General features: G+C 37.8%; 1 protein-coding gene across 3 annotated transcripts in view; it reads right to left on the reverse strand.

The window, feature by feature from the left end:
- The window catches only part of NRP1 (neuropilin 1), a 173750-nt gene that overhangs the window by 71294 nt on the left and 89246 nt on the right, over window positions 1-13210 (reverse strand). The window contains exon 7 of one of the 3 annotated variants that reach the window (XM_081109668.1): window positions 1364-1429. The exons of the other annotated variants lie outside the window; for them this stretch is intronic. Coding sequence (XP_080965794.1) covers window positions 1364-1429 — 66 coding nt within the window. The remainder of the gene's footprint in view (window positions 1-1363; window positions 1430-13210) is intronic. 3 annotated transcript variants of the gene reach the window in all.

The raw sequence follows: 13210 nt of genomic DNA on the forward strand, positions 1-13210 counted from the left end.
AATCACTATTTTCTTATTTTAAAAAAATATCATTATTTCACAGCTGCCTTATTTTTCATTAGAAGATGGATTTGATTTCACATCTGAGTTTACTCTACTTACATTTAATATTAAGGGTGCTGGTGAGGGGATATGAAGTTCAGAGGGGGTATGTACACAGCTGAACATCAAATACATTCACTGAAATTGTTTAATGTGTCACTCCCTGTGTGTGACAAACATCTGGTACTTATATGATGGTATGTAAATTATTTTATAGAAATTCATCAAAATCCTTTTTTAAAAAATATATATTTCTATTGATTTCAGGGAGGAAGGGAGAAATAGAGATAGAAAGATCAATGATGAGAAACAGTCATCGATCAGCTGCATACTGCACACCCCAAACTGGGAATTGAGCCCACAACTTGGGCATATGCCCTGACTGGGAATCAAACTGTGACCTCTTAGTTCATAGGTTGATGCTCAACCACTGAGCCATGCTAGCTAGGCTCAAAATCCTTTTGAGTTCTAGTGGCCACCCTTTGAGTTAGCTTATGTAGCATCATCATCAGAAGTGACTCAATCTGGCATCTTATTTCCAACTAGTGGCCTGGTGCATGAAATTTATGCATGGGTTAGGGGTTCTCCCTCAGCCCAGGCTGCACCCTCTCCAATCTGGGACCCCTCAGGGGATGTCCACAGGAATTGGGCCTAAACTGGCAATCGGGCATCCCTCTCACAATCCAGGACTACAGGCTCCTAACTGCTCACCTGCCTGCTTGCCTGATCGCCCCTAACCACTCTACCTGCTGGCCTGCTTGCCCCCAACTGCCCTCCCCTTCTGGCCTAATCACCCCTAACTGCCTCTGTCTCAGCCCCATCACCATGGCTTTGTCCGGAAGGTCTCCCAGTCTAAATAGCATATTACCCTTTTATTAGTATAGATATAAATATAAAATTCCAATACTTCTCGTAGAATCTCTAACCACATCTTACTTTCACTGTGGTCCACACACAAATGAAGATATTGCTAGACAACAAATAAAGAAGAGAAAGACCCAACTTTTATTTGGGGGGAGTGCACTAATAAAAGAAAACAGCTGTCCGCATCCATTTCTGGGTGCAGGAGATGGTGTCCCAGCAGCTTCTTGGAGTGAGGGGCTCCAAGGTGTGGGTTCTAACCATGTTTCTGACTCACCCTTTGTTGTAAAATATCTACAGGTATAATCCACATGTGCTTTATGTCCATGGTATTGTCTTAGTAATGACAGGAAACACATTCCCCAGATAAAGAGAAGCCAGGAGAGGCACACATTTTACTGGAAACCACTTGAGGACAAAGAACTCATTTCAGCATTATGTAGTAAATCACGTAGCAAACCTTTGCAAACTGTTGGTTAAACATCAGCATGCAGCTTCTGAGCCATGAAATGAATATCCTTGCTTCCTATAATAATAATAATAATAATAATAATAATAATAACATATAACCAGCTATTGGTAATGTCATAATGTAGAAGGCCTAGCCTAATTTCTAAAATGAAAATCTGTCTTGCTCAATAAAATACTGCCCGTTGATCTAGATTGGCAAGGGAGTGTTTACCAGCTTTTAACATTCCCAAGGCAGGTCAACGCAAAAGCCTGAAAAAATAAAGAACAAAGAATTAAAGTCTGATTTAAAAACAGGAAGAGCACTTGTCGGTAGGCAGTTTGTGTCAGATTTTTTTAGAGCATCTCTGATGACTCAAAGAGCTGTTTAATTAATCACTAGACTCTACAAGCTAAAGAAAATATGTTTGAGCAATTGCTCATTTCCTTAGATAACACATGTGTAGAGCCTGAGCATTTAAACATCAGTGCTGTTATAGGGTCTGTGGGCTTAATTCACAGTACCTGATCATTATGTTACTTAGATGTTGAACTTCTTTTCTTCAATTTTATTTTTCACTTATAGTTTACATTCAATATTATTTTGTATGCATTTTGATCTTAAACTTTTTATAGTTACCAATCAAAATATACCCACTTTATATTCAGTGACATAATTCTCTATCTTTTTATGTGTTTTTTCACCATTACTGTATTACATAGAAAAATACTGTTGGCTAAAACTACTCTTATTAATAGAAAATTCATGAAGCAACATTTCTGTGTCAGGCATTTTATTAAGGGCTAAATTCACATACACTATCTCTTTCAATTCTCACAATAATCATACAGGGAAGGTTTTATGGATAAGCAATTAGGAAGAAAGTGATGTGTATACCTCTCTAAGTCACAGAACTTATCAGGACTTACCCCAGATCAGATTTGTGGGTAAGCCTCTTCAACCCATGCTGTTCCCCAATTCATATTGCAAAAACCATAATTATAGAAAAATAATTTAGGATTTCTTAGTAATTAATAATTAAATCTTATAGTTACCCTATGTGGAAATTAAATATTTTGCATAATTATACAGAATATGAAACCATTTATGATTACTTTGGTTATTTGTTTAAAATTTACACTGGCTACTGGAAAGCAAAACTTTACAAATGATTCAGTTATGCTATAGAAAAACAAGATAGTAGTGATAAAGCATATTTAGCAAAAGATAGTGAGGAAACATTTACAATGCTGATAAATAATTAAAATATTCAAGTACAAAAAAAGTTCAATGTAGAAAGAACATCACTCATTTTCTTTTCTAGTCTTAATTGTCTGATTTAATATATTTTTCCATATTTCAATGAAAGAAAAGCATTTTCCTGGGTGGAAACAAACTCCTGGTTGCAACACAGCCTATGCTGATAGTAAAACAATCCCAAGTGAATGAACAGATGAATTTTCCTATCATCTAGATGTGAGCCAACCAGCCAAAATAACATCAGATAAGGTTGTAACAAATGCAGTTGAAAGGCTGGCTTCCCTGACTGCCACTATACTTTTAGCAAAAGAACCACAAGGAAAGGGGTAAGGAAAATGAAGTCCCCAAATGAGGGCTGACCTTTGTCTTTTTGGCTAATAAATGGAGATGCTGTTTGTGTGGGATTAGCTATGTCTGGATGTATAGCACATTTTCTCACTCTCATGTTATTTATTTATTTTCTTGCATAAATCAGAAGCAACTAATTACAAAAGAAATATTTAATTCTGATATGTTCTTTGAACGTGAGTTCCATCTGGTGCTGTTTGAAAAGCAAAATCTGCTGTAATCATTAAAATTGGTAGGTGGCATTGGTAGAAAGAAACAAAAGGGACTTCTATATAGCAGGTTAATACTACAGCATTTCAACTAGAGACATTTCCAGAATCCAAGCTACTCAATCACTCCAATATAGAAACCATAAAGATCGAAAGTGAAGGAGAATGCTGCTCTAGGGTGGAGACACCAGCTCTGGTCTCCATTGGCTTGGTGTGACACACACAGAACAGTGCATGGCGCTGTGATATCCCCTGAAAATGCTCAGCTTAATTTATGAAATATATTTAAGATAAACGTGAGCAGAGTGCCTTCACATATTCTATGCAAAACCGAGGGTTTTTTCCTTCCATATTTTCTAGATCAGATATAATTGTGCTAAGAAAAATTAGATAAATATTCCAGTTCAATTCCTCTCTTATAAGAAACTTGTAAAATCTAGACCTCAAGACACACAATATTCTGATAACAAAAGGGGAAAAAATGAAATTGTATTGAAATTCCTATAAACTCTGGGAAACAGGAAATCAGTATCTCGGGCAATTTAAAAGTGGTATGTGGAGTTAAAGGGAAAGGCTGATTAAATCCCTGTTCTTTAGAAGATATTGTTTTACATCTTTTCTGTAAAATGAAGTCTTTTGCTTCAATATGCATTAATGCATTAATGCATTAATGTGCATATGGGTACCTCAGAACCTTTAATAGCTTGGTCAAGAAGATGACATTTGAATGGCCCCTTCTTCCATTTAGAATATTCAGGAGCTATTGCTGGGCATTAAAAGACTCAGGGCTTAAAACTTTTTTTTTTTTCTTTTTAATCCTCACCAGAGGGTATTTTTTCCATTAATTTTTAGAGGGAGTGAAAGAAACGGGGACAGAGAGAGAGAAACATCAGTGTGAGAGAGACACATCGATTGGTTGCCTCCTGCACATGCCCTGACCAGGGCTAGGGATGGAGCCTACAACTGAGGTACGTGCTTTGACCAGAATCAAACCTGAGACCCTTCAGTCTGTGGGCCGATGCTCTGACCATTGAGCTAACCAGCCAGGGCAGGGACCCAATACTTCTATTTAACATTTTTTGAATTCTTTTTTCTAAGGTGCATTACATTTAAAACCTGAGCCCAATTCTTTGATCTGGAAAGAGAACAAGTACTCAGAACAGACCAAATTTAATCCATAGAACCTTGGTTAAGAATTTAACTTAAAAACCCTACAGTAAATATTGCTTAATTGGAAGTTCTTAAGAGAGAAAAATAAGTATGCTACAGTTTTAAAAGAATTTGTAACCACCTTAAATATAATAGATCTCCTCATCAAATGCCTCATACGAAAGAGTTAGCATGTGCTTTTGTGAGATGGGTTTTCTTAGCAAAGACTTAGTGAGCTTCTCCTCCATGGAGGGTATAGGCTGGCACAGGCTGGCTTGCCATAGCTTTTGCTTCCATCCATTACTTGTTTATGCACAATACCCATGAAAACTAGAAAAGTGTTCTCTGAGTGTAGGACCTAAAGGTTAGGAATTATATGGAGTATGTGGGCATGTGCAAGCTGATCGGTAAAGTGATAGTGTCCCAGTTGACTGTAGGGATGTGATTCCAGACATCCTATAAAAGCAAGGAGATGTGTATACAGGTCTCTGGCTCCTGACTTTTTATCTCTGGCAAAACAAAGAGGGTCTAATAATAGAAGAATGGATAAAGAGGGTCCAATAATAGAAGAATGGATGGTCTGGATTACATCCACTTTAAACCTAATAGCAGAATGTATTATCTCTGTACATAATTTCAGTAGGACAGTAATACGTACATAAAGGATTTATTATCATTGTTGTAGTTATTAAAAACATTTGGGGGCAAACTGTAAACTAATATACTGAGTCAGGGTGCATTCTCACACTGATGTGTCTTAAAGTCCATATGTTGCTTCACAAATTGTAGGTGCTTAAACTGAGAGTGTGAAATTAAACTGGAGGATGATAAGTGTTTAGATAAAAACGTTTAATCCATTAAACTCAACACACATTTATTGTATGCCAGTCTCTGGCAGCAAGTAGGCCTATGTGAAATAATGATAATATGAGACTGAAAGTAAAAAGTGCCACCATGCCAATAAGTGAGGCATTTTGGGATTCAGAAGAAGGAACAACTACTTGTGGAAAGGAAAGAAAAGACTCTATGGAAGACATCATTTGAATAATTCAAACTGGATGTCATAGGATAAGATAAGACTTTGCTGGGGAAAGGACCAGGGTTGATGAACTAAAGGCAGATGGAATAAGGAAAAAAACCACCCAACACAACTGCCTACATTTCAAAATAAGTTATATAACAAATAGTTTCCTTCTAATATCTATTCGTAGAATTCCCTTAGAGAGCAAGGATAAGTGTCCTCCGCACCCCCACCTGCCAGAGGCTAAAGCCAACAGCTGTTAGCATATTAATGCAAAAAGAATCATTGGAAGGCCAATGGACTTTGATATTCAGTAGGGCTGAAAATCAGCATAATATTGCCCTGCTGTGGGCTCAATGGCTCAAGGCAATTCCCTAACCCGATAATTCTTTTACTGTTTACCAAACTTTACCTTTGATATGCCTGTCTGCATTGCCAAAGGGCAAATGTGTATTCAAGTAAATAAAAAGTGGACTGGCCAGAGGTCAATGTGCTCTTCATGAAAGAGGCTCCACCTGGCTCCCAATGCCTTCTAAATTCATATTTCTTGTATAGCATTTTCATTTGTGCATCAGCCCTTCCTTCAGATTCTGAACCCCAGCTGTGCAGGTCGAGGCACCCACCCCCAACACACATCATCCTTTATGTGGGCCTTCATGTGGTCCGCAAGTCCAGTCCAGGAACTGCTTGGTTGGTGACAGAGACAATGTAATCACACTCTTAATTAAAATTGAAGCTCATGACTCTGCACTGCACTACTGAGGTAATTCTGCTGAACCATGTGCTTTTGCTGACTCTGGAATCAAGCTTTCCTGGGAATGAGACCTAAACCTCATTCTGCATGAGTCAGAGACTTCTCTCTTGAACCTAATGTCACACTCTACAGTCCCATCCCAAGTTTATATCCTCATTTTAAAAATTTTTCAGTGAAATGGCATAAAAACTGGGTGATGTTTTCTTTAGGAATTCACACTGCTGTTGAAATCATACCATTTGCTCGTCAAACATTTAATGAGAGGTCAATGGGTTTAGAACATGAGCTTAGAATGGTGGGTATTTTTGTTTCTAATATCCATTGCACTGTGAAGGGAAGTTGGTGATTGGCAATTATTCATTTATAACACAAAAAGTGCCAGATACTTGGGTGAAAGAAAGCGAAGATACCAGATCCCTGCCCTCAAGTTAGTGAAGGAATACGTCAAGTCAAGTCAACAATAAATGTCAGTACAGACTGCATAAAAATACTCTGTGAATTCTAGGACTACAGGGGGATATTGGGGTGATGTAGACTGCATGTGATGACAAAAGAGCAAAATCCCCAGGACTACCTCTGAACCTTTGACATTAAAAAGTGACCTGGACAATGTTAAACAAGTTAATTTAGCCACTCCAAGCTTTAGGCTCCTCCACTCTCCAACAAAATACCAATGCCTAACCGATTTGTTACTTCTCACGGTTATTATGATGATTATAATGAGGCATTTGTACACAAATTCACTATAAGAATGTGACCCTAATATTTTTTCCCTTAGTCATTTTGGGTAATTGGTGTGTGTGTGTGTGTGTGTGTGTGTGCATGCCTATGTGTGTGCATGTGTGTGTGTTTCTGTCTGTAGTTCCTAGATTACAATTCCTTTGGAAGAGAGACAGAGTCTTTTTTTAATTTTCAATTCACCTAGCCCCACATACTAGTCTATAATTCTTAGCAGATGCTCAATGTTTGTTGCATTTAAATTTAATGCTGGGTCAGTCCAGCATTGCTGGCAAGATCTGAAACTTCTTTCTTCCGAACAAAAGCCAAATACCCATCATTAAAGTCGATGTTAAAGTATTTGGATAAATAACATAGTCTAATGCTAGGAATGTAATTATTCTTATCTTAGTGTTTATAACTGCAAATATTATAACTACTCATAAAATTGCCAGTCCTTTGAAACGTTCATTGCTTAGAGCTCAAGTCAGCAAAATGATGATCTTCACTGGCTAAGTCTATGCCATGTGAAACACTTTTCTATTTCTCAAATGACCTCTTATTAACTTAGTAAGTGTACCTCCTCCCAGAAGTCACCCCAAAGGGTAGCAGGGATCAAATCATTTTTCACTATACATCATACTTTTAAATATCTCACTCAAACCTCTTTCAACCTTTTTATTTTAAAGCTAAATAACTTGCAAGTGTGATGTCTGTCCTCAGGGTGTTTATGTATTGGATGTTTACATATCTGGTATCTTAGTCTGTTTCCATACCATTCCTGTACTTCTGAAAAAAGTTGCAACATCAAAATTTCATTGTGTAACTATAGATTTCCATGGTCTTACTTAATTCACATGTGATCTCTATTAGATGTTGGAATGATAGCTTTGTGTGGCTAGGAAATGAATGCAGATTTCAGTCCCTTTGTGATCTTTGTGCTTTTCTGTCTCCTGGTCTCTGAGAAGGAGCCTCACAAGGAGCCCTGGAGCTAGCTCTGTACTGAGAGGCAGTGACCTCAGCTATGGACACACATATTTCCAGTCTATCAGCAGTTTAAAGAGGTTTTCATACTGAAAAGACCAAGAACATATGAAAAAGCATTTCAGGTACGGTACATTTCTGTTGCGAAAGTTGTGGTTCTATGCTACCCCATAAAGTATTATCTGTATTATTAGGGAAATTCCTAAATGATTCAAAATAAACACAGATGTGTACTCAAACAGGATTTGTCTATTCCAGCACAAAGAAAATGATTTGTTTATTATTAGCTTTGCAGTAAGTCATGTCTTTAATTTTCCTTCTTTTTCTAAAAACTTATTTTCAAAAACAAACACAAGGATGAATTTCTGTAAACTGAAGACTTGCAGATGGGGTGATGGTCTCAAAGAGTCTCTTGGACTATAAATTCTGACAGCATCCTTCACACCGATTTTCCATGTAGTATTTCTCAATGATCTGGGTGGGCCTCTCATGGTAATGAGAGTTTCATGGGCTAGTGGAGAGTCTGGAAGTACAGGTGTCCAAGAAAATTCTTCTATGTGGGGCAAAAAAAGCCTGCAAGGAGCTGATGGTATTACTGAGATTAAAGTTATAATCTAACTTTAGGTTATAACTCACCTAATGTTATAAAGACTGCTGTCCAGGAGACAGAATGGAGAGAAAAAACAGGCTACCCTTGGTACAGCTGCTCATCAGAAATTGTATGTAAACAATAAAAAATTGTACGTCTCTGAAGGGATGCCAATCATTGCTGAGAACAGATGAAATAAACTTCTAGATTTAATATTTGGTCAACTGCATTTTGCTTGTTGAAAGCTAACCTATTCAACCAGAAAGTGTATACTGATTCTTTTTAAAGGATCACTTACTTATAAAGGAGACAGGGACAGCCTTGAAATAAAGCATTTGCAAAGTATTGCTCTCTAAGAGAATCATCGGTAACTTCAATTCACAACGGATGTTCTATAGTTTTGGACTGAGCAAAGGCCAGCCTGTGGCAGGAGAAGAGCTAGAAAGTTGTGAACATCATGGCTGTGGATAAAACATGGAAAGAGGAGGTAAGATATCCTGCAATGGTCAGTGACCCCCACGCTGCTCCAAGAAGAAAGAGACAGGCAGGTGCTCTGAGGACATGTTGCTTTGCCATTCAAATGCAGTCAGTGGTCAGAACTGCAAATTCTTCTCATGTCCTGAAGAAAGAATCCAGCTACATTAATTTCATGCACTTCAGCCTGGATTGCACAATGGGGAAAATAGATCTGCATGACCACTTTAAACTACAGCAGAACAAGCACAGATGTTACACTGAATACATAGCGTTTTCCGTCCCCAGCACTTCCCAAAGTCCCTAACATAATGGAAGCTATGACTTGTATTTCTCCACTGGAACCATTCTTAACACATGGTTGGACACATCTATTTCAACCACATACTTGGAAGTGGTAAGAGGTGAAGCGTTTTCCTGGCTAACATGGCACACCTGGGCGTGTGGTTTTTTGTTGTTGTTTTTTCTGGGGGGGTGGGGGGTGGGCGAAGTGAGGGAGGATGTGAGAGTTTCCACAGAAAAAAATAGGGCTAAGGTACATATTTAGGAATGCTGACAGAAGCATTCTTTTCAAACAACCAAAGCAGTAAGCTTTTCAGATAGTAAGAGTCCTATCACAGCCGAAACCGGTTTGGCTCAGTGGATAGAGCGTCGGCCTGCGGACTGAAAGGTCCCAGGTTCGATTCCGGTCAAGGGCATGTACCTGGGTTGCGGCACATCCCCAGTAGGAGATGTGCAGGAGGCAGCTGATCGATGTTTCTCTCTCATCGATGTTTCTAACTCTCTATACCTCTCCCTTCCTCTCTGTAAAAAATCAATAAAATATATTTTTTTTAAAAAAAAGAGTCCTATCACATTGTCACTGTAATTTTAGATGCAAAGTTAATAATGAGAACACAACATTTGGTACGGTTTCAATAAAACTGCCAGTATTTAAAAAGGAATGGGAGTGAACTGATTCTTAATCTTTTAAAATTACTTTTGATAAAAAGATTTTAATTGAGATGAATTTTATATGAAATCCACAAATACTCTAAATGTAGATAAATGAATAAATAGATGTGCATATAAACTCTTCTGGAAAACAGCAAAGTTCTTCAACTAAGGGAACTAAATTATTGTATTATAGAAGTTGATAATCAAAGATACATTTCAGCATATACAGGTCGAACCCCAAATTACCTCTTTTTTTTTGTTGTTCTACCCGCCCAAAGGTACAGGAATGTCCAGATAGAGATAAGGTAAGATGCTTTCATTTGTCACAATAAATGAAATGCATTTACATATTAATGATTGATTTAGAGGAAGAGTCATGTTAAATGAACAAATGCATTAACTGATATTTCTTCACATGGTAAATGGTTGCTAAAATAATGAATTCTTGCCATTTTGGTATAGGAGCTTTCTAAATAAATAGTAGCATTCTTATAAATGAATGCAGTATTATTTATTTATTTATTTATTTAAATATATTTTATTGATTTTTTACAGAGAGGAAGGGAGAGGGATAGAGAGTTAGAAACATCGATCGATGACAGAGAAACATTGATCAGCTGCCTCCTGCACACCCCCTACTGGGGATATGCCCGCAACCAAGGTACATGCCCTTGACCAAAATCGAACCTGGGACCCTTCAGTCCGCAAGCTGACGCTCTATCCAGTGAGCCAAACCGGTTAGGGCAGTGGTCGGCAAACTGCGGCTCGAGAGCCACATGCGGTTCTTTGGCCCCTTGAGTGTGGCTCTTCCACAAAATACCATGTGCGGGCGCGCACGTACAGTGCGATTGAAACTTCATGGCCCATGCACAGAAGTCAGTATTTTGTGGAAGAGCCACACTCAAGAGGCCAAAGAGCCGCATGTGGCTCGCGAGCCACAGTTTTCCAACCACTGGTAGGGCATGAATGCAGTATTATTTAGAAACATAAGTTAAAGCTACAGAAATAGTATAATGTATGTGCTATAGAATATTTTGATTGACAGTCGCAATGACTAATCTGAATTTTTTAAATAATGTTTTTTATAAAAAGCAAGTAAAATTCTGCATGTCATATCTTCATTTTTTTAAGATTGAGAACTTAAAGTTCTTTTCTCCATCTGAGCTCTTTGTACTTCTTGAAATATCAAAAACATTTTTTTTCAGTATTTTACATGATTTGCTAATGTCTTTTCTTTACCATGAGTATTTCCCCCTGGAAAGTTTATACTTCATTTCCAGATCCTCAATCTGAAGACTCTGTCAAATTTCTTGGACCTGTATAGCCATTAGCCTGTGCCACCACCTGGATTGTGATGTTAGTCTTTCTCTTTTCAGATGAGCTCTGGCTGTATCAGCTTTAGTCCTAAATAAACATACCAAGTCTTCGAGGTGAAAGACAGCTGTGATGACTTCCTTCATACAGCTGGCTCCCTGGGGCTGCTTCCCCCTGCCCACTTTTTTGAATTAGTATATGGCCTATAACATGCTCAGAATTAAACATTTTTATTCCTAAAGAAAGAAAAAAGAGCAGGTGTTGGTGGGACTTTAATATGCCAAGTCTGTAATGGTGGCTATGCCCACGCCTTACAGATATTTCCTTCAAAGACTGGAGAGACTTGAAAGATGAATGGTCTAGGCCGCACCTTATCTCCCCTCATGGACTGCACTTCCCAGTCACCAGGACAAAGGAACCAAGGGAAACAGGCTCACCAGTGAAGCTTCTGTGTGACATTCTCAGACAAGCTTCATGGTGACCTAAACAATTACTTGATCTAAGAAAATCTTTTCAATTATTATTATTATTTTTTTTTTGCTATGTGCTGCCTGACATGATTATCAGTAGTATTTAAAATGAATTCCAGCTAACCCTAGCCAGTTTGGCTCAGTGAACAGAGGGTCCCTGGTTGATTCTGGTCAAAGGCACATTCCCAGGTTGCAAGCTAGATCCCCAGTAGGGGGCGTGCAGGAGGCAGCTGATCAATGATTCTCTCTCACCATTGATGTTTCTATCTCTCAGTCCCTCTACTTTCCTCTCAGAAATCAATTAAAAAAATAAATTCCAGCTATACTCCATAAATTTATATTTTCATGTAGGCAAGCCCAGGATACCACCTGATAAAGTAAATTCATTTTTAATAGAATCACAGAATCTTAGATGTTTGGAAGGACTTCAGAACTATCTGGGCTAATCACCTGTCCCCCGAGGAATTCTCTCTATAGGCCTCTCAGGCTTGCTAAAAGAATGAAGGAGCTTATTTAATTCTTTGCTAAACCCAGAAAATATATAGTTAGAAGTTTAAAGCATTAGTTGTAAGAAAAAGAAAACTTTGGTAAAATCAAGACTTCATTTTTTCTGAAAGAAGGCAATTAGAAGAATGCCATAAATGCATTTTTAACCGCTTGAGGGAGAGCTGAAAAAAAAACCTGCACAAGTCACTTATACAAGTACGTAAGTGATTATTCTGACTCATAACGTGTAATTAGTCTCAAGTGCTTACTTACTCTGTTCAATAGTTGGAAATATAAAAGCATGATGAATTTTATTACTATTGGAATTTACAGAGCATTTTTAATTTAATCTACTTTCCTCTATCTGAACATAGAATGGAATGAAATTTGAAGGCTGGGGGGTGAGATGGAAAAAGGAAGTGTGTGTGTGTGTGTGTGTGTGTGTGTGTGTGTGTGTGTGTGCTATTTTGATGCAGATAAAAATTGCCATTTTGATGTGGGGCTTTCAAATGGTGCATTAAGTGAGGAATATATAAGGGCATGAAATACCAAACATATCTGGGCTTCAGAATTTCCAGGGGGGTGCCTTTTTCACCTTTGGAGAGGTTGCTGTGGATGCTAGAAAAGTTTCAAATTGTGTTTTCTGCCAATCCTGTAGAACAAGCATTTTTTGCTCTGGGGCTTTTAAATTATGATATGAAAGTTATTTAAAGCTTAGGAGTTTTTGTTACATTACATGCTACATAAATGTAGCCATTGCTCCTAAATGTGAACATTAATGCACTCTGTAAAGGTACAATTATAACCGCCCTGACAGAAATCAACAAACCTCACCAAAAGAATTTCTGAAAACTGCTATCATAAAATCTGTGCATGTTATGGATTTCATTAACATTTTACTCCTCAGGGATGCCCAATTGTACAATAACAGAAGTTCTTTAAATTTTAAATACCACAGACAGGAACAGCCTTTCACCCAAAGCAGATGTGAAACCATCAAACTTGCCCTTTTATTGGTCCATGGATATGAGACTGGTTAGTAATTGATAGCCCTTAATGTGTGTTTAGAAGTCAGAATTAGAAACTTAATAGTATTTTCCCATGAAATAATAAGTTAATAAGCAATAAGCTTTTCAAACACAGTTCCT

The sequence above is a fragment of the Myotis nattereri genome (genome assembly GCF_964212035.1).
Source record: "Myotis nattereri genome assembly, chromosome: 1".
Classification (NCBI taxonomy): Eukaryota; Metazoa; Chordata; class Mammalia; order Chiroptera; family Vespertilionidae; genus Myotis; species Myotis nattereri.